The following is a 27,284-nucleotide window of genomic DNA, read 5'->3' on the forward strand; positions in this document are numbered from 1 at the left end:
CACTGCCTACTTTTCAGCCAATGAACTCCGTTCACCTCAACAACATCACCGCTAGCATGAGAACTTCCTCAAGGCATAGCTGTGACTTCAGTGAGTTGAACCAAGTTCATTATTATTTTTCACATTATTATTGCCCGCAGCTCGATGTCTCTTCTGGCTGGCAGGCTGAATGCTTACATCATGCCAGCATTCATCCTGACATCTAGATGTAGCAGAGCTAGACTTGTCAAATAACAAATGGATTATGTTCTCGTCGGGGAGGTAAGCAATATGGTTGGTTTTTTTTTTTTTTACTCTTTTACAGGGGACATTGACACCAGAGGATTATCTTTACGCCGGACAAGTCAGCGATATGATTGTTTATTATTTTAATTCTTTTATAGGGGACATGGGCTTCAGTGAATTAATCATCAAGGTTTTTAAATTAAAAAAAAAAAAGATGTCAGCATCTTTATTTTAAAGGACTTTATTCAAGGTGTTTTTTATTTCCAATGTGACTATACTATGGGGTTAGTAATGGGAACATCTCATAGATGCCTCTCCATTACTAATCCTTGGGATTCATGTCAGATGCCATATCAACCATATCTGCCATCGCACCAGGGCAAGTGGGAAGAGTGGGCAAAGCGCCAGAATTGGCACATCTAATAGATGCGCTTTTACTGGTGCGGCTGCAGGCTGCTATTTTTAGGCTCCGGGGCCAATATCCATGGCCCCTTACCAGTCTGAGAATACCAGTCTCCAGCTGTCTGCTTTAGCTTGGCTGGTGGTCGGAAATGGGGGGCCCCCATGCCATTTTTTAATTATTTATTTAGATAAATTAAAAAAACTGTGTGTGACACCTCTATTCTTGATAACCAGCCATTATAAAGCTAACAGATGAGGGTTGCTTCACACAGTTGTCGGTTTTGCCTGAGCTGGTTATCAAAACTAGAAGAAAACCCATGTAATTTTATTTATTTATAGCACAGTCGCCGGCTGATGAATACTCTCATCAGCCTCGAATGCTCTAGCTGTTATCAGTGACAGCAGACATACCTGGATAAGAGTAGTACGCTCTCATCAGCTGACACCTGTAACTGACAGTAACCTTTTTAACGCCGGTCACAGCTGCTGGCTCACATACTGTCATCTGACAGCATTGGAACTGTAGCTCTCTGACCGGCGGTAACTAACTTACCGCCAGTCAGAGCCGCTGATGTTGTTCGCACTGTCATACAGATGACAGCGTGGGAAATAGCCAATGTTCGGGGTGCCGAACAAGATCAGCAATACGAACTTCATGAAGAAGTTCATGTTAAGGGTCCGTGCATGGACCCTAGGTGTACAGTATGCACCCCGAACCTTTCTGTCCTGGTTCACTACTCACTGTGAGTTCCCAAATAACCGGCTTAATAGTGGGAGCAGCCGCATTCTCGTTCATCACTCGCCAGTCAATTGCATAATTAGACTGATGATTAGAGCTGGCGGAGGGATCTGCACAATTCCCCCTGTTGTCATCTATTCAACTTGCACAAAAATTATATATTACATTATAGTAAAATGATTGAATAGAAAATGACAAAGTCTGCATGTGGATGTCAGATGTTCTCGATGTATTTGTATTTTCTGCCTGTGTAAATACTGTTTCTACATTTAGTGGCCATGGTTACAACATGGATGTTTGCACACTTTGTGCATGCATTCATCGTTCTTGTGCAGTTTTTGCTTGTGAAGTATTTACACCTCATCACTTCTTACAAAACACCGTTGGAATATTTGTATTTTACAAACAAGACACTCTGGTTTAATGTTTAATGAAAAACTAACAAACAAGAAGACAGAAGTACCTGACAGGTGACCCTGCCCTATAATGTATTCTCTCAAAACATGTTTGCTGAGTATATGGCTTTGTGGAAGAGAGGTATCTGATCTTCTGCTGAGGCCGGTTTCACACGTCAGTGGCTCCAGTACGTGAGGTGACAGTTTCCTCACGTACCGGAGACACTGACACACGTAGACACATTAAAATCAATGTGTCCCTATGGGAGGTGGAGCCGCATATTCATCACTGTAATAGGCGGCACCACGTGACCGCTCATACAGGAGAAGCTGCGGCAAGGACAGGAAGCAGCGCCAGCGAGGGAGCCTGGTAAGTATTTTATTAACAGCGGGGGGGGGGGGGGGGTTTGTTGCACAGGGGGTGGGAGGGGGTTGGGAACAGGGATCTTTTTTTTAAACACCAAAGAAAAAAAAAAGATTTTTCATATCTTCTCTCCAGCGAACGATGCTGGAGAGAAGAAATGAATGGTGGCTTCAGCACCAGATGCAGGGGACAGTGCTTAACTGTAGCGCTGTCTCCTGCACGGTGCGTGTGGTACCCAGTCGGCACACGGATGCCGCACGTGTGCCACACTGATGTACCACATGAGCACACGGACACACGGACACGGATAATTCCGGTACCGATTTTTCCGGTACCAGAATTATCTGGACGTGTGAGACTGGCCTAAATGTGTATGAAGGAGTTCAGAAGAAAATGGATCAGCTGAACAAGTGTTCCATCAAGTTCCATCAAGTTTTTCATTTTCTCTACAAATATACAACATTTGTAATTCCCATAGTCCTTAGTGACATAGGCCAAAAATCACTTCAATATATAATTATTTTACCACACCGGTATGCATTTATACCATACCAGTAAGAAGTGACCCAAAGAAAGAAATGATAAAAATTAAATCTTTATTGGTTACATGTATAAAAACAAGAAATTAAATATAAAAGGCAGTGGAGTGAAGAAATAACCTCCAAGAGAATTGGGAAGGAGACAGCAGAATATCCAAAAGAGAAGGAGCCTGCACCGAGACACAATTATTTGGAAGGAAAAGGATTACACATATCCAAAGTATAGAAGAGCAAGTAGCAGTGGAGACTAAACCGCTGTAGGTCCCAAGTAAAAGCTCCCTACTTGTAGTACGTTTAAGCCAAGGGTATGCAAATTGTTATATATATGAATAGGGATGGTACCAGGGCTAGTGAGTGTCCATTTGCCATATATAGCCTCAAACATTTCCTTACAAACATCTCCCTGCAGCAAACACAGTCCAGATATATTCTGTGACAAAATAGTATATCAAGTTATCAAGGTATTACCTAAAGGGGGTATGCTGTTGCTACCAGGTAGTACAACCAGGGAAGGGTGCTGTGTCCTGTCCCACGTCGTTTCGCAGCAATGCTTCTTCAAATGGGGAATATTTAATTTCTTGTTTTTATACATGTAACCAATAAAGATTAAATTTTTATCATGTCTTTCTTGGGTCACTTCCTACTGGTATGGTATAAATGCATACCGGTGTGGTAAAATATACAACATTTGCAGTTATTTGCAGTCTGTGGTTGGTGGAGTAGAAACAATCTATAATTACTATGCCTATCTTATTTTTCCTATTTTAAGTGCAGGTAAGAACATATTATATAAGCAACTCTATTTTCTGTCGGCAATTGCTTTTACAAAAGAGAACAAAGTGCACAGCATCTAGCTAGCCTCCATGGCACTACCTGGTAATATTGCTGCTCAGCTCATAAGACAGAGGTGTCCAGCTGCATTCCTCGAGGGCCGCCAACAGGTCATGTTTTCAGGATTTCCTTAGCATTCCACAAGGTGCTGGAATCATTCTGTGCAGGTGATTAAATTATCACCTGTGCAATACAAGGAAATCCTGAAAACATGACCTGTTGGCGGCCCTCGAGGAATGCAGTTTGACACCTCGGACGTACGGCTTGATTTAGCAAAGCTTTCATGTCAGAATTCTGGAGTAAAAGCTTTGAAAAGTTACAAAATTTGGGAGCTGAGCCTAATTTTGCAACTTTTGGAGTCGTCACACCAGCTTCTATCAAGTCTGCAGAAATGGGTGGAGTTGGGGCAGGGCTGTGGTATTCCCTATGCCAGAAATCTTATTCCAGAGCATGACTGGAGTGAGATTTTTGGCATAGTGCACACTGACTTACAACACTTTTCAGATGCGTCAGATTCATGAAGAGGCAAGCACCTATTCATGCATCAGGAGCGTCTGACTCCATAATTCCACCTCTGGGCCATAGTTTTTGCTTTTTAAAAATTCTCTTATTAGGCAAGATAACCAAATTATTTTGAAAGAGAAAAAATATTTCTATTATCGAGAGAAACACACAGAGAGAAAGAGATCAGTCATCATAGCATTAACACAATCTGTCTTTTATTGTGTTGGGCCCCTTCATGCCACCAAAGCAGCTCAGACCTGACACCAATCAACCTTAGCATTAGAACAACTGGCAAGTAAATTGGATAGATATTGATTAGGAGAATGTATATATACACCTTTCTTTATGTGCACACAATAGAGTTAAGCCTACACTGACACATTCATCAGTAAGGCGATGTGTAGAAAAAAGCGGCAACACTCTCCAGTGTGGTCTGCGTCCTTTTATTAGAAAAATGCAAACAACGGCATCTTCACGGCTACAGGATAACACGGAAGGAAGGCGGTGAGCAGGATGTGACGACGGCCGTTTCGCGCCGACAATAGCGCTTCCACGGGTCTCAGGTGCAGGAGAATGACGCGGGCCTAAAAAGGCAGGTGAGAGGAACACACCCTCCCTCCCTCCGAACGCCCGCCCCCCTCCCCCCGGCACCCAAAGACCGGCGCCTTGGGTATTCTATTTATCTTCATGCGAGCACCTCTACCTGGCTGTCGGACTCCTGGGATCTGATCATGCATTGAATACACCGTGGTTGATTTCAGAACAGCTGTGCGGCTTCTTTTGTTCTAGATTGATAATAATATAATAATAATAATAATTTTTATTTATATAGCGCCAACATATTCCGCAGCGCTTTACAAATTATAGAGGGGACTTGCACAGACAATAGACATTACAGCATAACAGAAATACAGTTCAAAACAGATACCAGGAGAAATGAGGGCCCTGCTCGCAAGCTTACAAACTATGAGGAAAAGGGGAGACACGAGAGGTGGATGGTAACAAATGCTATAGACATTCATCAGTAAACCTATACAAACATAACCATTAGGGAGTACACAATTACTTGTTCTGTTACTTTTACTTACCGTACTGTCATGAAAGCACCCTAAGGCCGGCGTCACACTCAGCGTATGGAAATACGGTCCGTATTTATATGCATAAAAATTCCAGAAATGGTGATCCGTATGTAATCCGTAGGCAAGATGTGGTTGCGTATTTTGCACATGTAATGTTGCGTATGTAATCCGTATGACATCCGTAATGCGTATTTTTCACGCAACCTGACAAAATGGACATTTAACAGTTTTTGAGGCTGAAATTAATTTAAATCAGCATCAGCAACCCTATTTAAGGCCTCTACAACAGGTGGCACCCTCCCATATGGCCATTTTGTCATTGTGCATCTGTTGGTGTGTTGTGGTAACGTTTGCACCATGTCTGACCTACTGCACTTCACCCCAACTCAGCGGGTTTTGTTTAACTGGGTCTTGTCGCGTCGGTTTGGCCAGCCATACCCTGTGATTGTAGAGCCGCGAAGGAGGAAAAGAAGAATGTGGGTGCATCCTCTTTTGACTAAACGCCTTACTAAGGCCATTTTCAGAGGCTCTATACAGCTCTGCAGGCACATCCTGACAAGTTCTATCTGTACTGTCGCATGACCATCAGAACCTTTGCTATATTGTTGGAGATATTATGTCCAGGTATCACCATTCAGGACACAAGGATGTGCAAAGCCAGAGGAGCGTCTTCTTCTTACCTTACAGTATGTATTCAACATCCTCACATACTGTATGTTGATGATTTTTTTTGTTTATGTGTTGTGTTCTAGTAGGTTTTGTCAAGTTTATGTGTACATTATGGCACAAGCAGATCCAAAAAAGTGTGTTTAATGTTATAGTTAAATACCCTAGGTAAATTTTTCATTTTACAGCGTTAATCATGTTTTTTAAAATATCCAATCTACTTGTGCTTCTTCATGTTTTGTGTGAACTCTTGTTACATACCTAATATTCCTTTTTTTACACTTTCAGCTTCCTGTCCACTGGCTTGTCGTATGCGGGACTACACCTGGAGTTTCTGATTGGCCGGTCGACAATTTCGGGCATTGTGCGGTCAACCTGTAGTCAAATATGGGCTAAACTCCAGGAACTTGTCATGCCTGAGCAAAAACAGGCTGATTGGCTCAAAATAGCCCTTGGGTTTCAGGACACTTGTGACTTCCCAAAGTGCATTGGAGCCGTGGATGGGAAACATATCAGGGTGCGTAAGCCGCCGAACTCTGGCTCCCAATTCTACAATTATAAGCAGTTTTTCTCTGTAGTTCTGTTAGCTGTAGTTGACAGTATCTACAGGTTTATAATTGTAGACATTGGGGCCTATGGCCGAACTGGAGACTCTAGGGTCTTCAATTTGTCCATTATGGGTCGGCGGCTATGTGACAAACAGTTAGACCTCCCACCACCACAACAACTCCCAGGCTCCAATGCGGAAGCAGTGCCTTTTCTTCTGGTTGGAGATGAGGCGTTCCAACTGACGAGACACGTAATGAGGCCTTATCCCCGGCGCAACCTGGACCACCGGCGGAGGATCTTTAATTTGATTTCTAAGCCGCAGAGACTGGTGGAGTGCGCCTTTGGTATTCTGGTGGCCAAATGGCGTGTCCTCCAGTCTGCCATTCAGCTCAGTGAGGCTACAGTGAATGAAGTCATAAAAGCCTCTGTAATGTTGCACAATTTTACCCGCATACATGATTGCTCCTCAGCTGATATTGCTGAACACATGTTGAGCAATGTGATTAGGCCTACACCACATGGCCCTCGTCCGCGCCGTCCCCTTTCTGGCATAAAAGTTAGGGATGTTTTCACCAATTATTTTGTTTCTCCTCATGGTGCTACTCCCTGGCAAGATTATGCTGTTTCTCAGTTGTGATTTTCTTATTTTCCAAATATATTATTAGCATAAATTTTTTTGTGCCAAAGAAACAGTACTCTGTGTGTTGTATTTCCTTAATTACCAGATGATTATGAACAGAGCATATGTGTGTGTGATGTAATATAATGATTGTTCCACAAACATCAATTGGCTTTTGACATTTTTTACTAACAGCAAAAGCCTTTTGTTGTAAACTTTTAACCATATTTTTTGCATATGGTTTCAATTTTTTTGTTGTTTTTGTATTTTTTTCCAACAACAAAACACAACAAAGTGCAAATACAGCACAAACTAACCAAAAACATGGTTTTGCGTAACAAAGAAAAAGAAAAAAAATTGGCTTACAGATCCCTGTAAGTTGGCGGCCTTTGTTGGGCCAATTGTCCTTCACCCTGTGAGGATGCAGTGGGTTGCTGAGCCAAATACAGGCCTTGTTCATATTGGCCAGTTGGGTATTGGCCATAAGGTAATTGTCTCTGGCCCTCATGCTGATGGACATATTGGCTGGACTCATACCCACCCCCAAAATGGCCATGTTGTCCAAACCTAGGTTGTGACCAGCCTACATCACTGGGTCTGGAAAAGTGGCCATATTGGGAAGTTGGGTTGTAGGCTGCCATTTGGTACGGTGCTGGCCTTTGTTGATTTTGGGTTGGGAGGGGTTGAGGTGTAGGCATACATGGAGGAGGTGCTTCAAATCCTGATTGACCATGCACCTGTTGAGTTATTTGAAGGCGCAAGAGGTTAGTTTGTGAAAGCTGCCTTCTCTCAAGAAATTCAAACACCTCATAGGGGTTAATTGGAGGGGTGTTTAAATCAATCAGGATTTCAATACACCCTCTCACACGTAGCCTCACCTCACGGGGAAGGGGACGAAGGTACCGGGCAAGGCTGCGAGCAAAGGCCTCCTCTCCATCATCCGTGGCTGCCCTGGCCAAATAATTGAGGACCCCAGCATCCACATCCCTCCTACTGGCTTGCAGCTCTCTATTACTTCGGCCTCTGTGTAAAGCCCCAGCTGCCTGTGGGGAGGACACCCATGGGACAGTAGGGCTGCTGCTGTGCCCATGCTCTTCCTGGCTTCCAGGATCAGGAGCTGCTGAGGGTGGTGGTGCTGCATATTCCACACTTGCTGCTGTCTCTTGTGATGCAGAAGCCGATGGACCTGGAAGGATGGAGGTAGAAGAGGCCAAAGTTGGGCCTGCCACCTCTTCTTCAACACTTCAAGTCATTTGATAACATAATTTTATTAGACATCTGTGACCTCGTCTCCCGGTAATTACCTACGCACAACCTCCGATCCTCACAAGATCTTCTCTACTCCCCTCTTATCTCCTATTCCCACAATCGTATACAAGATTTATCTCGTGTATCACCCCTACTGTGGAAACCACTACCACAGCACATCATACTCTCGCCAACCATTGAAAGCTACAAAAAGAGCATGAAGAACCACCTCTTCCAAAAAGCAGATAACCTGCAGTAACCACCGATTGACCAAACCACTGCATGAACAGCTCTATCCTCGCCTACTGTATTCTCACTCATCCCTTGTTGTAGCTTGTGAGGCTTTGCGGGCAGGGTCCTCTCTCCTCCTGTACCATTTTGTTTTTTTTCATTATTTTTTTAATAATATTTTTTGGAAAATGTTTACCCCTCCTTACATGTAAAGCGCCATGGAATAAATGGCGCTAGAACCAGAACAAATAATATTAATACTAATATTTAAAAAAAAAAAATGTGTTGTGTTGTTTTGACTTACTGCCTTAGATCCATAGTGGCATGCAAAAAGGAAAGACGATCGTAGTAAATGTACTTCCTTTTTTTGGCTGGTGCTGCTGACCCACTTCTTGCCTGCTGCTGCCTTTCCCGCCGGTACTGGTCCCTGATGCTGCGCCATCGTCTCATAACATCATCCACTGCAATGACATGGTAACAAATATTGTTTAAGCTCATTCTGCACATTGCTTAAAACAGTTGGCATTGATAGATCATATTTGAACGATGATAATAAAATGCATTCTTAAATGATTTGCATAAAGTTACAATTGCTTAAAAGACAAAAAATAAAAGAAAAAGAAACAACACAAGGACAGGGTCCACACCCCTCTGTACCAGTTTGGCGTAAACAAAAATAGTACGCAACATCATTTTTTTTTTCAGAAAAATGCAAAAAAAAAAATACCATACTAAGGCCAAAAATATTCTTTCTGTAATCATGTAGGTAAAGCATTTTTCAAGGTTAATTAATGTGGAAAGTGTACTTACAAAGTTGTGTCTGCTCCGCACGTGGCCGTTGGGCATAATCTGGGAATAGGATCCCACAGACGGTCCTCCAAGCTGCCTCTTTCCTGGCCCTGTTGGAATAATTTGGATCCCGCTGGTCCCAGATTTCTGGCCTTTCTTGGACCAGGATGAGGAGCATATCCACGTTAATGATGCTTGCCATGCTGCTTGCAACTCCGTGGAGGCAAGCACCAGACTTCTGGGATGTCTGTGTGGTTTTTTCAGCTAATTAGCATGTCTGAGCTTCCTGATTGAGGGCTTGGCACAATTCCTGGCACCTGGAGATGTCTGGGGATGTCTGGCGTATTTCTCGCAAGTCACATTGCTGGTCCGTGTGTAATCCATATTTTTGTCGCCCCCATAGACTTTGATTGGCGATTTTTTTGCGCAATACGCTGACAAACGCAGCATGCTGCGATTTTCTACGGCCGTACAAGACCGTATAATACGGATCCTTAAAATACAGCAGATAGGAGCTGGGCCATAGAGAATCATTGTACCGTATGCAATCCGTATTTTCAGTGCCTCTCATACGTCCATAAAACTCACTAGTGTGACGCTGGCCTTAGGCTGCCGTCACACTAGCAGTATTTGGTCAGTATTTTACATCAGTATTTGTAAGCCAAAACCAGGAGTGGAACAAATAGAGGAGAAGTATAATAGAAACATGTGCACCACTTCTGCATTTATCACCCACTCCTGGTTTTGGCTTACAAATACTGATGTAAAATACTGACCAAATACTGCTAGTGTGACGGCAGCCTAAGAAGTAAGGTCTCTTTCTTCATCTGTTCAGATCACTTATTCCAGTTTCTTGACATGGCATAACAGTAGGTAATTTTTACTTTTAATTCTTGCATACAGTGATTGAAGCACGGCTGCAGTTTCACATGAAACAACCACATTGCATCTTGCCTACTGTAATTGTAGACTAGACAGATGTGTTTATGGTTCTCCATTACTAATATATATCCATATGTACATATATATACAAAAAAACCTGACCAGCACCTCCATACAGACTTAAGCAAGTGTGAATAGGTGCAAGCTGCCTATGACTGCATAATATACAAACAGGAGAATACAGCAGCACTCTGTAAGCATTAAAATGTATAAAAATATTGAATATATGACATTTGGATCACATTACTGCTATATAGAATATACTTATAAAAACAAAAGTACTTAGTGCATAAATTGGTCAATTCATGACAGCACATCAGCTACAGTAAGACTACCTTTCTTTGATGGGACCCTAGACACCTTGCTGTGGCTGTTGCTGTACCAGGTAGGACGGGTTTAAATCCTAAAACTGCATGTCTTGAATAGATACATCTGGCTATCTTTAGCTAATAACCAGGGCCTGAGTTCACTAGGGGTGTCAGTATGCTGAGTGAAGGTGAGTCGAGTGCGCTGAAGCTGGTGAGTGTCCAGCCAAATTGTGAGCTGAGAGAGATGTTTCAGAGCCGTTCTCTGAATGGAGACTGCATGGGTCAGCTAGGCAAGCTGAGCACTCTGTATGTTGGAGCTGCACAGAATCATGTGGAAGTTGCAGCCTATTGCCAATTCTATGTGAACTATGCCCAGTAGTTGAACACTTCTGTTTGTCACTGGAGACTGCTAGAGCTCAGGCTGAATGGGATACTGAGATTAGTGGGATCGTGCCTCTTGTGTATGAAGTTTGCTCAGTGAGAAGGGAATGTAATCTGTTCGGGTGAGCCCACACTGACATAGTTGCCCTGCTAAAGCAACTATTTATTTTTTTGGGGATTCCTTTGTGGCTTGAACAGACTGTTTTTTGCTTAGAATTCCTTGGAGTTTTATTAAAGCAATAAAACTGCACTTGTTTGGACCAAACCACATTGAATGTGTGAACACTAGTGATGAGCGAATACATTTAGCACTATTTGTTACTCGCACGAATAGTACAGTATTCAGGCTATACGTTACTTGGCAAGTAATTAGGTATTCGCCTCGGTATATTTGAGTGACATGCCCAGCATGTTTGGCGCTTTATTTGCAGCCAATGAGCATGCTGGGCTGACTTGCCAATCACAGTAATGCCAGCGCCATTTTTGGTGTGGCATTGCTTGATTGGCTGGCCTTCCAGAGTCATAGGGACGATTTAGAGGCTGCCGGTGCCATCTTGCACACATTGCAGCCGGAAACAGCATAGAGCGTAGTTTCAGTGTAGGGAGAGTGAAAGTAGTGTAGGGAGAGTGATAGGAGGTTATAGTGAGTATTATTTTTTCCAAAAAGCTCTTTTGAGAGCTGAAGATTGTCAAGAGATTACTTGTTTGTTAGGTGGAGATTTATGTAGGAAGAGGTTTAATAGGAGGGAGGGTGAAAGGCAGGCACCTGGGTGTTCTCATAATTGCAAGTACATGCTGCAGATCTCTGCCATTTTCCATTTAAAATACCTAATATTTATCTAGCAGTTGTGCAACTGGCGCAATCTGGGTAGAGATAATTGAACGTGACAGTTTAGCAGGGGCAATAATCTTCATTACTCCACACTTGGAATGTGTCAGCAAGACGATTGAAAAAAAATCATAATTTTCTATTGGTTTCAAAAATAGCGTATCTTTATTTTGCAGTTGTGTGACTGGTGCAATCCGGGTATAGATAATCTTAATTGCCAATTTAGCAGGGCCAATAATATTCATTACTCTGCATTTGCAGTGTGTCAGCAAGGGAATCGATAGGGAGTACAAGTTTCACCATTCAACAATTGCCAAGTTTTCACAAAGTACATAACATTAGCCACGTAGAGTATACATACATGACCACTAAGTACTTGTTGCAGAAGCAGGAGTTAATTTCATGAACAAAATGGGTTTGGATGGTATGGATGGATGTTAATACAACTTCCCAAACAAAACATTTGGGTTGCTTTTACATTACATTGCTGTCATCCATAGGGCTTAGAAAGTTGCCGGAAATCCAGCCCCTGTTCAATTTTAGAAGAGTCAGCCTGTCTGTATTTTCCATTGACTGCCGTGTGCGCCTATCCGTTATGATTGCACCACGTGAACTAAAAATCTGCTCAGACAACACACTTGCAGCAGGGCATTGCAGCACCTCCAAGGTGTAGAAGGATAGGTCAGGTCAAATGTGGAGCTTGGACAACCAATAGTTAAAGGGCACTGAAGAATAAGGAAGGACGCTGGTATGGTCACTTAAGTAGTCCTTCACCATCTTGGTCAACTTCTCCCTCAGTAGTAAAAATGTAAGACGAAACACTGGGATATTAAGGTATAGTGATTTCAGGAGGCGAACATATAAATTAATACCTAAAATTTTTTTTATTTCAACCATTAAAAATTGTAAATATAGAAAAACTCTTCAAATACCCGCAACCAGCAGATCTAATTAGTGGATTGATGATGAGCATAAATACAACAGCTTGCCGTGTATTGTATCTTATCCGTATTGTGTCTGGTAATCCGGACAGATTTGGGCTGCTTGACTGTCTCTATCACCAATAATTCTTGAGTCCCTTGCACACCTTACCTCCCTTATTTCCTACTATCATCATCTTATGTGATTTTGGAGAATCACATAAGGGTTATTGTGAAGGGTAAGTGAGAGGGAGCCGACGGTGAGCGGGAGCGCCATTTTGTGCAATAATTTAGGAGGCCAACCTCCGTGGCAAGGTAGGGACACTCAATTAGGGTGAGTGGAAGGTGGCTAGCATAGGCTTTTTCCCTACCCCTACACAATATTCTCCTTATATAAAGAATTGTTCTGGGTATCTGGTTATTATTGTAGTTTGTAATAGATTTTTTGGAATTGTTTGTTTGGGCTCCTAAGAAAGATTTTGTTGGCTGTTATTAAAACATAGATCACCATTTATAAGGACATACCCTCCTTTGGTTCACTGATTTATAGTGTTTCACATCCTCCTTTTCTTTTCTGATCACCGCAGCACAACTCCTTCTCCTTATTGAACTTTCAATATCCTACTGGGTGTGTTTTAATATCTACGGTAATTAGGGATTATTAGGTTGCATCCAGGGTGAGCCGATGGTGAATGGGGGCGCCATGTTACGTACAAGTGAGGGTGCCAACCTCCACTGTTAGGAAGGGTGCAAACAGGGTCCGGTAAGGCCATCTAGGGTGTATTTTATAGCCTCATCATCAATCCACTAATTGGATTTGCTGGTTGTGGGTATTTGAAGAATTTGTCTGTATTTATAATTTTTAATTGTTGAAATAAAATTTAGTTTTCGGTATTAGTTTATCTGTTAGCCTCCTCAAATTCTCCCTCTTCGTCATAGTTACACCCACAGATAGCCCTTGTTGATGTGACGGTCTCATGAAAATTTGTCAGTTGGTGGAATTACCCCCCTGAGTTGCACCTGGTGTGTGTGGCTCTCATGGACAGCAGATTGGGAAGGCTGTAACACAGGGGAAGGGATAGTGGTTTCTTGGCTGCCATATTCTTTTACATGTGGGTGGTGCTCAGGTTGGCAGTGTTCTTGCTTCATCTTAGCTTGGTTTGGCAGATGATGCAAATTACAGTTGTTTTGTCTGAAGGAATTTCAGAAAAAACTGCCAAACAGGGGAGCAACGCACCCTTGGCCTGTTATCTAGCCGAGTGCAGGGGGCTCTGTGGAACAGTTGATAGAGTTCTCCTCCTGGTCAAACCACTACCTCTTATTGCCTATTTTTGTGCTACAGACCAATCCCTGTCTGCACTGCTTTGCTCGCTAGCTGTGCCATCATACCAGATTGGATTAGTGGCCTCATTATTGACCACGTCATCTTCCAATTCCTCAATCTGATTTTCCTTCTGAGCTGCGATTTTAGGCTGACCTGATGGCAACTGTGCATCATGATTATCCTCCACCTCTTCAGACATGAAATGACCTTCTCCAATATGGCTTTCTCCTGGCGATGGGTGCTCAAATGTTTGGGCATCACTGCACTCCACCTCCTCAAGACCCTCCTTAATGGTGCACGTTGAGAGGTCTGACAAATTACTAGGGAACGTAAACAGTTCCTCAGAGTGGCCAGAGTTGGGGTCATATGTCTCCTGGGACTCTTGATGGTGGGAAGAAGGAGGACCAGGTTGAGGATTCAGAGGCCCAGCCTCTTGGCTACTGAGACTGGACCGTGTGGAAGACTTCGTGATGCTGCTTGTCAACACACTGGAGCTTTTGTCTGCCATCCAACCCAGAACATCCTGACAATTATCTGGGTTAGTCAGTGGTGTATCGGGCTGACCACATTTTGAAAGGAAGCTAGAATGAGATCCAGTCACCCTCTGATCTGTAACACGGCCTTGGCCACATCCACATCCCTTAATGTCACCCTTTCTCATATTGAATGCTTTATGCCTATGAAAAATTTTTTTCCTGGCTTTATTTTTGAAAAATACCATCACAGAGGTGTTATGTACAAATTCAATATATATAGCAATGTGTGGCAATTTTTTTAAGATATCAGCTTTATTACACATGGCAACAACAGAAAAATATGGCTTGTACATGTTCCTGACATGGGTTGCAGGCCTGACCCTTATACAGGTCTCTCGCTTGCATACACTGTATTCAGAATTTAATTCTAATGCTTTTGGTGTCTGGTAGAATCGAATTTACTGACATTGATCATAAAGCTTTTCCAACTGCTGTATTACATTCACCTTATAGCAGCTTCACCTGCTATGACAGTTGTTCCATTGGGATACGGTGGCAAAAATGAAATGTGGAGCTTACAAAACTCATGTTTCACAACACCTGCCGGCCCTCTGCTAATTGTAAACGAGGCCCGCAAAATGACATTGCGGTGGACATGGTGGCGGTGGCGGGCAAAGCCCAAAATTCAAATGAGCATGTTTTAGCTGGTGTTGTAAAGTGATGGGGAATATGTATTCCACTATCTGGCTAACTATTTGGCATGAGGGAGGATCCTCACAAATGTTAAAGTAAAAAATAAAGCCAAAATGCTCCGTGTGAACATATGCTAAAGGGAAGGTATCATTTTTCTGTGGGGGCGTTATATATAGTTATGAAGGAAATAATGTTTCTTAGCATTTTTCGCTTCCAAAAAATTTTTGGTTTTGTTTGGTAGAGCCAATGAAAACCCAAAAGTCATTATCTCAGTAAATTAGAATACTTTAAAATCCAAAACGTTGGCCTACTGAAATGTATGTTCAGTAAATGCACTCATTACTTGGTCAGGGCTCCCTTTGCATCAATTACTGCACCAATGCGGCGTGGCATGGAGGCGATCAGCCTGTGGCACTGCTGACGTGTTATGGAAGCCCAGGTTGCTTTGATAGCAGCCTTCAGCTCGTCTGCATTGTTGGGTCTGTTGTGTCTCATCTTCCTCTTGACAATACCCCATAGATCCTCTATGGGGTTAAAGTCAGGCGAGCTTGCTGGCCAATCAAGCAAAGTGATACTGTTGTTTTTAAACCAGATATTGGTACTTTTGGCAGTGTGGACAGGTGCCAAGTCCTGCTGGAGAATTAAATTTCCATCTCCAAAAAGCCTGCCGGCAGAGGGAAGAATGAAGTGCTCTAAAATTTGCTGGTAGACTGCTGTGCTGATTTTGGTCTTGATAAAACACAGTGGATCTACACCAGCAGATGACATGGCTCCCCAAACCATCACTGATTGTAGAAACTTCACACTAGACCTAAGGCTGGTTTCACACTTGCGTTTTTAAACGCCTGCGTTTGGAGAAAAAAAACGCATGGTGGAAAAACGCATGTAAACGCATGCACAAAAAAACGCATGCGTTTTTATACTAAAAAACCAGAAAACACACTGATATGCCACCCTCCACCATAAAGGTGATAAAGGGGATCCTAACCATAATCCTAACCCTAAAGGGATCCTAACCCTAACCCTAAAGGGATCCTAACCCTAACCCTAAAGGGATCTTAACCCTGACCCTAAAGGGATCCTAACCCTAACCCTAAAGGGATCCTAACCCTACCCCTAACCCTAATCCCTTTATGGTTAGGGGTAGGGGTAGGGTTAGGGTTAGGATCCCGTTAGGGTTAGGATCCCTTTAGGGTTAGGGTTAGGATCCCTTTAGGGTTAGGGTTAGGATCCCTTTAGGGTTAGGGGTAGGGTTAGGATCCCTGTAGGGTTAGGATCCCTTTAGGGTTAGGGTTAGGATCCCCCTTATCACCTTTATGGTGGAGGGTGGCATATCAGTGTGTTTTCTGGTTTTTTAATATAAAAACGCGTGCGTTTTTAATGCAAACAAACGCATGCACAAAAAAACGCATGCGTTTCCATTGACTCCAATGTATTTTTTGGCCCAAAAAAAAAAACGCATGAAAACGCATGCGTTTTTATGTGTCCAAAAAACGCCCCTCAAAAATACTACAAGTTGCATTTTTGAAAATAAACGCATGCAGTAAAAAAACGCATGCGTTCAAAAACGCATGCAAACGCATGCACAAAAAAACACATGCGTTTTCAATGTTAAATATAGGGAAAAAAACGCATGCGTTTTTTGTGCAAAAAACGCTGCAGACAAAAACGTAAGTGTGAAACCACCCTAAAGCAGCTTGGATTGTGTGCCTCACTACTCTTCCTCCAGACTCTGGGACATTGATTTCCAAATGAAAAGCAAAATTTACTTCCATCTGAAAACAACACCTTGGACCACTGAGCAAAAGCACAGTTCTTTTTCTCCTTGGCCCAGGTAAGACGCTTCTGGCGTTGTCTAATGGTCATGAGTGGCTTGACACAAGTAATGCTACATTTGTACATGCCATGGATACGTCTGTGTGTGGTGGCTCTTGAAGCAATAATAAATAATAATCTTTATTTAACGCTAACATATTCCGCAGCACTTTAGTTTGGCACACTATCATCACTGTCCCCAATGGGGCTCACAATTTAAATTCCCTATCAGTATGTCTTTGGAATGTGGGAGGAAAACGGAGTACCCGGAGGAAACCAACGCAAACATGGGGAGAACATAAAAACTCCTTGCAGATGTTGTCCAAGGTGGGATTAGAACCCAGAACTCCAGCGCTGCAAGGCTGCAGTGCTATCCACTAAGCCACTGTGCTGCCCTATGACTCCAGCAGCAGTCCACGGCTTGTGAATCTCTTCCAAAATTTTGAATGGCCTTTTCTTAGCAAGCTTTTCAAGGCGATGGTTATCTGGGTTGCTTGTATGCTTATTTCTACCACACTTTTTCTTTCCACTCAACTTTCCATTAACCCCTTCTGACATCGGGCATAATAGTATGCTGATGTCGGTACCTCTCCCTTTGATGTGGACTCCGTCAGTGAGCCCACATCTTTCCTGGAACATGTCAGCTGTTTTGAAAAGCTGACATGTGCCCACAATAGCCGCAGGTGGAATTGCGATCCACCCACGGCTATTAACTAGTTAAATGCCGCTTTCAAACTTTGACAGCAGCATTTAAATGGTGCTTCCAGCAATCACGTGATTGCGGGTCACCGGTGTGTCATGACAACCCTAGGTCTCCTGGAAACCTCTATGGTTGTCATTGCCAAATTGTTGTGAGTGCCACCCACTAGTCGGTGCTCAGACCAAGTCAGCATTACTACTACGTAGAGGCGATCTGACCATCGCCTCTATATAGCAGAACCGATCGGGCTATGGCAGCTTCTAATCTCCTATGGAGACTATTGAAGCATGCCAAAAGTAAAAAAAATGTTTTTAAAACTTAAAAAATGTAAAAGTGCGAATCACCCCCCTTTTGCCCCATTTAGAATAAAGCAATAAAAATAAAATCAAACCTACAAATATTTGGTATCACCGCACTCAAAATCACCCGATCTATCAAAAAAAGGATTATCCTGATCGCTAAACGGTGTAGCGAGAAAAAAAAAGTAAAAACGCCAAAATTACGCTTTTTTGCTCGCCGCAACATTGCATTAAAATGCAATAACGAGCGATCAAAAAATCGTATCTGCCCCAAAATGGTATCTTTAACCCCTTAATGACCTTGGGATTTTCCGTTTTTCCGTGTTCGCTTTTCGCTCCCCTCCTACCCAGAGCCATAACTTTTTTATTTTTCTGTCAATATGGCCATGTGAGGGCTTATTTTTTGCGGGACGAGTTGTACTTTTGAACAACATCATTGATTTTAGCATGTTGTGTACTAGAAAACAGGAAAAAAAATTCCAAGTGCGGTGAAATTGCAAAAAAAGTGCAATCCCACACTGTTTTTTTGTTTGGCTGTTTTGCTAGGTTCACTAAATGCTAAAACTGACCAGATATTATGATTCTCCAGGTCATTACAAGTTCATAGACACCAAACATGACTAGGTTACGTTTTATCTAAGTGGTGAAGAAAAATTCCAAACTTTGCTAAAAAAAAAAAAAATTGTGCCATTTTCCGATAATTGTTAGCGTCTCCATTTTTCTTGATCTGGGGTTGGTTGGGGGCTTATTTTTTGCGTTCCAAGCTGACGTTTTTATTGATACCACTTTTGTGCAGATACATTCTTTTGATCGCCCGTTATTGCATTTTAATGCAATGTCGCGGCGACCAAAAAAACCTTAATTCTGGCGTTTCTAATTTTTTTCTCGCTACACCGTTTAGCGATCAGGTTAATGCTTTTTTTATTGATAGATCGGGCGATACCAAATATGTGTAGGCTTGATTTTTTTTATTGTTTTATTTTGAATGGGGCGAAAGGGGGGTGATTTAAACTTTTATATTTTTTTACATTTTTTTCCTTTTTTTTTTTTTTTTTTTACTTTTACCATGCTTAAATAGAAGCTGGCACAACTAGATCGGTTCTGCTACATAGCAGCGATCATCAGATCGCTGCTATGCAGCAGAAATGCAGGTGTGCTATGAGCGCCGACCACAGGGTGGCGCTCACAGCTAGTGGGGATCAGTAACCATAGAGGTCTCAAGTACCTCTATGGTTACAATGCAGAAGCATTGCTGACCCCCGATAATGTGACGGGGTCGGCAATGCGCGCATTTCCGACCGCGCGGCCGGAAGCGGTAGTTAAATGCCGCTGTCTGCGTTTGACAGCGGCATTTAACTAGTTAATAGCGGTGGGGGAATAGCAATTTCACTCGCCGCTATTGCGGGCACATGTCAGCTGTTCAAAGCGGGCCTCCTGACCTCGGACGTACTATCCCGTTCGAGGTCAGAAAGGGGTTAAAAACGTCAGCTCGGCACGCAAAAAATAAGCCCTCACCTAACCCCAGATCACAAAAAATGGAGACACTACGAGTATCAGAAAATGGCGCAATTTATTATTTTTTTTCAACAAAGTTTGGAATTTTTTTTCACCACTTAGATGAAAAAATAACCTAGACATGTTTGGGGATCTATGAACTTGTAATGACCTGGAGAATCATAATGGCAGCTCAGTTTTAGCATTTAGTGAACCTAGTATAAAAGCCAAACAAAAAAAGTGTGGAATTGCACTTTTTTTGCAATTTCACCACACTTGGAATTTTTTTCCCATTTTCTAGTACATGACATGGTAAAACCAATGGGGTCGGTCAAAAGTACAACTCGTCCTGCAAAAAACAAGCCCTCACATGGCAATATTGACAGAAAAATAAAAAAGTTATGGCTCTGGGAAGAGGGGAAGTGAAAAAATGAAAACGCAAAACCGAAAAAAGCTCCAGGGGTGAAGGGGGTTAAAGTGCTTGATACAGCATTCTGTGAACAGCCAGCTTCTTTAGCAATGACCTTTTGTGGCTTACCTTCCTTGTGGAGTGTGTCAGTGACTGCTTTCTGGACATCTGACAAGTCAGCAGTCTTCCCTATGATTGTGGAGCCTACTGAAACAGACTAAAGGTACCGTCACACACAGCGACGCTGCAGCGATACCGACAACGATTCGGATCGCTGCAGCGTCGCTGTTTGGTCGCTGGAGAGCTGTCACACAGACTGCTCTCCAGCGACCAACGATGCCGGTAACCAGGGTAAACATCGGGTAACTAAGCGCAGGGCCGCGCTTAGTAACCCGATGTTTACCCTTGTTACCATCGTTAAAGTGAAAAAACAAACGCTACATACTTACCTATCGCTGTCTGTCCTCGGCGCTCTGCTTCTCTGGTCTGGCTGTGAGCACAGCGGCCGGAAAGCAGAGCGGTGACGTCACCGCTCTGCTTTCCGGCTGCCCGGCGCTCACAGCCAGACCAGAGAAGCCCAGCGCCGAGGACAGACAGCGGTAGGTAAGTATGTAGTGTTTGTTTTTTTACTTTAACGATGGTAACCAGGGTAAACATCGGGTTACTAAGCGCGGCCCTGCGCTTAGTTACCCGATGTTTACCCTGGTTACCAGCGAAGACATCGCTGAATCGGTGTCACACACGCCGATTCAGCGATGTCTGCGGGGAGTCCAGCGACGAAACAAAGTTCTGGACTTTCTTCCCCGACCAGCGACAGCACAGCAGGGGCCTGATCGCTGCTGCCTGTCACACTGGACGATATCGCTAGCGAGGAAGCTGCAATGTCACGGATCGCTAGCGATATCGTCTAGTGTGACGGTACCTTAAGGCTGCTTTCACACATCAGGTTTTTGGTTTCAGGCACAATCTGGATCAGTTTTTTTCTTACGCCTGATCCGTTTTTTCCCCATAGAGTTGTATTACTGCCGGATTGTGCCTGAAGGACATGCGTTTCATCCGTTTTGTGCCGGATCCGTCCCTTCAGGCTTTTTTGCCGGACACAAAAAACGTCTCCTGCAACGACAATAAACGAATGGAACTGATGTGTGAAAGAGCATTTCCGGCGAGCGACTCCGTTTTTAACACACCGAGCATGCCCAGAAGCTTTGTTTTTGATTCTAGGCATGGAGAAATCTATCTCTCTCTCTCTCTCTCTGTCTCTCACTCTCTCTCTCTCTCACTCAAAATACATGCGCAGTACATAGAGCCGGATCCAGCTAAAAAACGGATCCGGTGCATCAGTTTGCATCCGTTTTTTCACTATGTACACTGGATCCGTTTTTTAGCAAATTTGCCGGATTGTGCCTGAAACCAAAAACCTGATGTGTGAAAGTAGCCTAAGGGGCCTTTTTAAACCCTTAGGAAGCCTTTGCAGTTGTTTTTTTTATTAATTACTCTAATTTACTCAGCTAATGACTTTTGGGTCTTCATTGGCTGTAAGGCATAATCATCAACATTAACAGAAATAAACACTTGAAATAGATCACTCTGTGTCTAATTACTCTATATATTATATGAGTTTCACTTTTTGTATTGAAGAACTGAAATAAATTAATTTGTTGATGATGTTCCAATTTTGTGAGAGCACTTGTGTATGTATATATATATATAAATATATATACAGTGGGGCAAAAAAGTATTTAGTCAGTCAGCAATAGTGCAAGTTCCACCACTTAAAAAGATGAGAGGCGTCTGTAACTTACATCATAGGTAGACTTCAACTATGGGAGACAAACTGAGAAAAAAAATCCAGAAAATCACATTGTCTGTTTTTTTAACATTTTATTTGCATATTAGGGTGGAAAATAAGTATTTGGTCAGAAAAAAACAATCAAGATTTCTGGCTCTCACAGACCTGTAACTTCTTCTTTAAGAGTCTCCTCTTTCCTCCACTCATTACCTGTAGTAATAGCACCTGTTTAAAATTGTTATCAGTATAAAAAGACACATGTGCACACCCTCAAACAGTCTGACTCCAAACTCCACTATAGTGAAGATCAAAGAGCTGTCAAAGGACACCAGAAACAAAATTGTAGCCCTGCACCAGGCTGGGAAGACTGAATCTGCAATAGCCAACCAGCTTCTAGTGAAGAAATCAACAGTGGGAGCAATAATTAGAAAATGGAAGACATACAAGACCATTGATAATCTCCCTCGATCTGGGGCTCCACGCAAAATCCCACCCCGAGGGGTCAGAATGATCACAAGAACGGTGAGCAAAAATCCCAGAACCACGCGGGGGGACCTAGTGAATGAACTGCAGAGAGCTGGGACCAATGTAACAAGGCCTACCATAAGTAACACACTACGCCACCATGGACTCAGATCCTGCAGTGCCAGACGTGTCCCACTTCTTAAGCCAGTACATGTCCGGGCCCGTCTGAAGTTTGCTAGAGAGCATTTGGATGATCCAGAGGAGTTTTGGGAGAATGTCCTATGGTCTGATGAAACCAAACTGGAACTGTTTGGTAGAAACACAACTTGTCGTGTTTGGAGGAAAAAGAATACTGAGTTGCATCCATCAAACACCATACCTACTGTAAAGCATGGTGGTGGAAACATCATGCTTTGGGGCTGTTTCTCTGCAAAGGGGCCAGGACGACTGATCCGGGTACATGAAAGAATGAATGGGGCCATGTATCATGAGATTTTGAGTGCAAACCTCCTTCTATCAGCAAGGGCATTGAAGATGAAACGTGGCTGGGTCTTTCAACATGACAATGATCCAAAGCACACCGCCAGGGCAACAAAGGAGTGGCTTCGTAAGAAGCATTTCAAGGTCCTGGAGTGGCCTAGCCAGTCTCCAGATCTCAACCCTATAGAAAACCTTTGGAGAGAGTTGAAAGTCCGTGTTGCCAAGCGAAAAGCCAAAAACATCACTGCTCTAGAGGAGATCTGCATGGAGGAATGGGCCAACATACCAACAACAGTGTGTGGCAACCTTGTGAAGACTTACAGAAAACGTTTGACCTCTGTCATTGCCAACAAAGGATATATTACAAAGTATTGAGATGAAATTTTGTTTCTGACCAAATACTTATTTTCCTCCATAATATGCAAATAAAATGTTAAAAAAACAGACAATATGATTTTCTGGATTTTTTTTTCTCAGTTTGTCTCCCATAGTTGAGGTCTACCTATGATGTAAATTACAGACGCCTCTCATCTTTTTAAGTGGTGGAACTTGCACTATTGCTGACTGACTAAATACTTTTTTGCCCCACTGTATATATATATATATATATATATATATATATATATATATATATATATAAATATGCAGCGCCCCAGAGATCTGGGCGTTGCAGTAACGTTGCTCCGCCACTAAGGGGAGTGATGGTACGTCTGATGGCACTAAAGGAGTTCTACTGACCAGGTATCACCAAGCACACACTACACTTCACACTCCGGACTCCGGCCACTAGGGGGAGCAAAAGGCTTATTTATTGGGCCACTTCTCACATTGGTAAAACTAGGGGTCGGACAGGAAGTTAGGCAGAACGAAGCCTGGGACAACTCCAGGGAGGACCTGTCAGAACTGGGAAATCTGGCAGGTACTTAGCGAAAGGACTGCACTACCTTGCGGCGGTATCCTAAGAAAGAGACAAGAAAGGAAGGATATTGTGGAACAGTGAGAAACGAGATCAGCACAAAGGAGATCCAGTAGGAGTCGTGCCCCGAGAACGACAACATCTTACTGAGGCGCATAGCCGGTGGCCGGAGCACCGAAGTAGTAACAGTCTCCACGCATTACTTCAAACAGCGGCAGGACAGTTAATTACAGGTTGGCTGTCTACCACACAACACCTAAGAAGGACATAGGAGGCAGTCGTGGGAGAGGGGCGACACTAGGGTTCCAGAATAACTCCAGGCCTATCTGACATAAAGGTGCGTCCTAGCCATAACATACCTGGGGGACGGAGAAGAGAAAGATCTAGAATGAACGAGAACAGAAGTTGTGAGGACTATCCTGAATGCTCAGCAGGGAAGCACTACAACACACAGGCGCTAGTGGGTAGACACTGATTTCCACCTGCAAAGGGAACTCTGGATGTGCCTTCGGACCGGCCGGTCTCAGACAGCCCTGTTAAAAGTGCCCTGGATTGAGGATCCTGAAACCTTCAGTAAAAGGTAAAGAAACTGAACCCTGTGTCCTCGTTATTCCTCGCACTACGCACCATCACTCTTTATTGGACGCCCCTTAGCAGGGTCACGGACCGGGTCCAGCCACCGTGACAACCCCAGAACTGCGACAGAAAGGACCGGTACCAAGTAACCTGTGGCCCTGTGTCTGGGGGCGATCCAACTTGGCGTCACGAACAGGATTGTACTTAAAGGGACACTGTCACCTGAATTTGGAGGGAACAATCTTCAGCCATGGAGGCGGGGTTTTTGGGTGTTTGATTCACCCTTTCCTTACCCGCTGGCTGCATGCTGGCTGCAATATTGGATTGAAGTTCATTCTCTGTCCTCCATAGTACATGCCTGCGCAAGGCAAGATTGCACCTTGTGCAGGTGTGTACTACGGAGGACAGAGAATGAACTTCAATCCAATATTGCAGCCAGCATGCAGCCAGCGGGTAAGGAAAGGGTGAATCAAACACCCAAAACCCCCGCCTCCATGGCTGAAGATTGTTCCCTCCAAATTCAGGTGACAGTGTCCCTTTAAGCCTGAAGAGTCAGGTCATGTGTGCCTTGGAACTGTGACTTATTGCAAAGACTGTGTACCGCTATTTGCCACCAAAAATCTGCCATTGCCGCGCCGTGTGGAGCGCGAAGGGAGGAGCCATAGCTTCGTGGGTGGAGCCGGCTGGAAAAGCGTGCAGAGCGGAAGACGCGGTGAGGCGCTGACCCCAGAAGGAGAACCCCGACCGATTAGCAAGGGGGAGGAACGGCCATGTCGGACCCCGGAGGAGCGGAGGCGGCGGCCACAGCTGCAGACTCGGGAGCACTTCCGGATTCCGCGGTAAGCGCAGCCACAAACCCGGTATCACCGATAGAGGCCGTGGGGCTTACCGCTCCCACCAACCAGCCGGATAGTGCCGCCGCTACAGCAGCCATAATGCCCTTCTCTATGCCGTACCTACCAGGGGCCGCCTGGCTCCCGCGATACTTTGGAGAAGCTCATACGTTAACTGACTTTAAAGAAGGGATTTGTAGCCTGCTCGAGTTTTATCCCTTGACGGAGCCTCAGAAGGTTCATATGATAATCGGCCAACTCTTTGGAGCGGCATTGAGGAAAGTAAAGTCCTGGCCCGCTGCGGACAAGAAAACTGCGCAACAATCATTTGCCAAGCTTAAAGCCACCTTTGACACCCACACCGCTATGGAAATTAAATTGACGTTCTATGGGTGCAAGCAGCGGCCGCAGGATAGCTTACGGGACTATGCCCTTAATCTGCAGGAGGCGCTGCGGGCCATCAAACAAAGTGACCCAAGCAGCATGCAAGATGAAGATAAACTCCTGAAAGAACGGTTCATCGAAGGGCTCCAGTGCAGTAACCAAAGGGCCCAGCTACACTTCCTGGCCATGCAGAATCCAGACCTGACTTTCGCGCAATTCAAAGATAAAGCTATCCAGGCGCTACTGGAGCGGCAGCCCAGCCGTGCCACACTTCCCAGGCGGCAAGCCCTCACATACCACCAGGAGGTGGCGCCGGACGCACCTGTCTCCGCCGAAGTCGATGCCCAGATCCTGGACGACGACTCCCCTGCAGGACTGCGCCTCCAGGTACAGGAACTGACCAGGAGCGTTGCTGCCCTAGCCCGGACCGTCCAGTCCCTACAGGAGGCCCCCAAGGAGAAGATCCAGCTGGCTTCCAGACCGGAGGATGTCCCCTGGCAACGACCAAGGAGGGTTCCATCGACCAGAGGCAGAGACGACGATCGTTTTCATCAGGATGGACGACCTATCTGCCGCTGCTGCCATCAGGTGGGCCATCTTGCAAGGTACTGTCAGTTAAACGAGCAACCCCAGGGGCCAAGGGCCAACCCCCAGGAGTAGAATGCCCAGGCCCGCAATATTGGAGAGCCAAATACGTCGGGGGGCGTCCTGTTCTCCCCATCGTGATCGACGGTATCCCCAAGAACGCTTTGCTGGACACCGGTTCCCAGGTGACAACTATGCCCTACATTCTTTATAGGCGTTATTGGGAGGACACTGACATCACCCGTTCCCCTGATGATGATTTCAACATAATAGCTAGCAATGGTCAGCCACTGCCGCAAGTGGGATATAAAGAGGTCACTATTAAGGTGGGGCGGGTAGAATTGGAGGCCCAAGGAATTGTCATTGTTGATATTGACCGGCGTGAACGTAACCCCATGATGACCATCGGTACCAATGTCATAGAAAATTGTCTTGCAGAAGTTATTGTTTTGTTGCAGCAAGTAGCAGAGACAGCTGGTCATAGTGAACAACGTGCCTTACAGAAAGAAATAAGAGCCCTAATGCGGAGACAGCAAGTGGAGCTGACTGGTGGTGAAATTGGCCGGGTCACAGTGAGTGATTTGAACCCCATTGCAATACCCCCCAGGAGTGAAATGTTAATATGGTGTCGGGCAGCCATAGGTCTCGGGGGTAAGGACTATCAGGCCCTGGTAGAACCTGTGTATTCGGAGAATAGGCCTACCCTCCTGACAGCCAGAGGGGTGGTTGACGTCAGCAAGGGGAGGGTGACGGTACGTGTTCTTAACTGCGGAGGTCCACGCGTAGCACCAAGAATCAGACTCCACTTCGTTATAGACCTTGGCGATATTAACGATAGTTGTTATTTGGTTGAAAATGCTTGTGTAAATATTTGTGTTATAGGTTAAAAATGGACAATGGTGTGATGGACAGTGAATCACTCCAAAACTTTCACAGGGGCCCCTTTGTTTACCCGGGGTCCCTGCTATCCTATGGTTACACCTACAGAACTGGGAGTCATGGACTGTGCATGACCAATCTTTTGCAACGTTCAAGCATCCTTACCTTCCATGGCGGAAAGCACTGTTATGTTTATTTGTTCATAGTATATATATAAGAATTTTTGTGTGTTTTCTATTAACATGTATTGTTGTTCTTCTTTTCCCAGTCCGGGAGTACTGGATTTAACCGGGGGGGAGTGCAGCGCCCCAGAGATCTGGTCGTTGCAGTAACGTCGCTCTGCCACTAAGGGGAGTGATGGTACGTCTGATGGCACTAAAGGAGTTCTACTAACCAGGTATCACCAAGCACACACTACACTTCACACTCCGGCCACTAGGGGGAGCAAAAGGCTTATTTATTAGGCCACTTCTCACATTGGTAAAACTAGGGGTCGGACAGGAAGTTAGGCAGAACGAAGCCTGGGAGAGCTCCAGGGAGGACCTGTCAGAACTGGGAAATCTGGCATGTACTTAGCGAAAGGACAGATTGTTACGGAACCGCCCCT

The 27,284-nt window shown here is 44.3% G+C and overlaps 1 protein-coding gene across 1 annotated transcript; it reads left to right on the forward strand.

Moving 5' to 3' along the window:
- The first annotated feature begins 210 nt into the window (after positions 1-210).
- On the forward strand, positions 211-6,930 carry LOC138637773 (uncharacterized). The gene is made up of 2 exons (XM_069726690.1): positions 211-261; positions 6,033-6,930. Exons 1-2 carry the CDS (start codon positions 245-247, stop codon positions 6,928-6,930), a joined length of 915 nt encoding a protein of 304 aa, XP_069582791.1. The 5' UTR covers positions 211-244.
- Positions 6,931-27,284: the final 20,354 nt, after the last annotated feature.

This window comes from Ranitomeya imitator, chromosome 5, assembly GCF_032444005.1.
Source record: "Ranitomeya imitator isolate aRanImi1 chromosome 5, aRanImi1.pri, whole genome shotgun sequence".
NCBI lineage: Eukaryota > Metazoa > Chordata > Amphibia > Anura > Dendrobatidae > Ranitomeya > Ranitomeya imitator.